This window comes from Gekko japonicus, unplaced genomic scaffold (assembly GCF_001447785.1).
Source record: "Gekko japonicus isolate JY-2015 unplaced genomic scaffold, Gekko_japonicus_V1.1 scaffold391, whole genome shotgun sequence".
Classification (NCBI taxonomy): domain Eukaryota; kingdom Metazoa; phylum Chordata; class Lepidosauria; order Squamata; family Gekkonidae; genus Gekko; species Gekko japonicus.
In genome coordinates this window covers 1133435-1133992 of record NW_015174286.1, presented here as the reverse complement: position 1 = coordinate 1133992, position 558 = coordinate 1133435, and the positions used below count along the sequence as shown (strand labels likewise).

General features: G+C 61.6%; 1 protein-coding gene across 1 annotated transcript in view; it reads left to right on the top strand.

Moving 5' to 3' along the window:
• Positions 1-215: 215 nt before the first annotated feature.
• HMGCLL1 (3-hydroxymethyl-3-methylglutaryl-CoA lyase-like 1) overlaps positions 216-558 on the top strand; it is a 47786-nt gene continuing 47443 nt past the window's right edge. Inside the window, exon 1 of the mRNA XM_015423982.1 lies at positions 216-367. Coding sequence (XP_015279468.1) covers positions 266-367 — 102 coding nt within the window. The 5' untranslated portion in view covers positions 216-265. The remainder of the gene's footprint in view (positions 368-558) is intronic.

The following is a 558-nucleotide window of genomic DNA, read 5'->3' as shown; positions in this document are numbered from 1 at the left end:
CCTGCTGACGCAGACTAAGCGAGCCTGCGACAGCATCCAAGGCGGGAAGTATGCAGAAGCTGCCCAATTCTCAGCCGCTATCTCAGCCAATCAGCAGCGTCTCCTTTGGCTGGGATTCTCCCATCCCGTCATGCAGGAGGATGCAGCCGCTGCTCGCTCTGAGTCTTGGCTCCAGCGGCAACTTCCGAGCAATGGCTGGTAGGCAGCGACGGTGACCTTGCGGCCACTGGAAAGCGTGCGCCCCAAGACGGGGTGGGGGGTGGCCATGGGCAATGTGCCATCCGCGATGAAACACTGCCTCAGCTACCAGCATCTCCTCAAAGAGCAACTGTGGATTGGGGAGCCTGCTCTGCAGCCGCCCGAGCAGGTACTACCTCAGGGGGGAGGTCCTCTGCTATCATAAGGCTGCTGGGCACCTAAAAGGGGTCTCAGCCCGAGAGAGTGGTCGCGGATACCACGCCCATGCCTCGGCACTGACGCGGAGGGATCTGGGTGGTGACGTGTTGGGAGAGAGAAAAGATGCTCTTGTGAAAATATCGGGGGGGGGGGGGGGGCGCG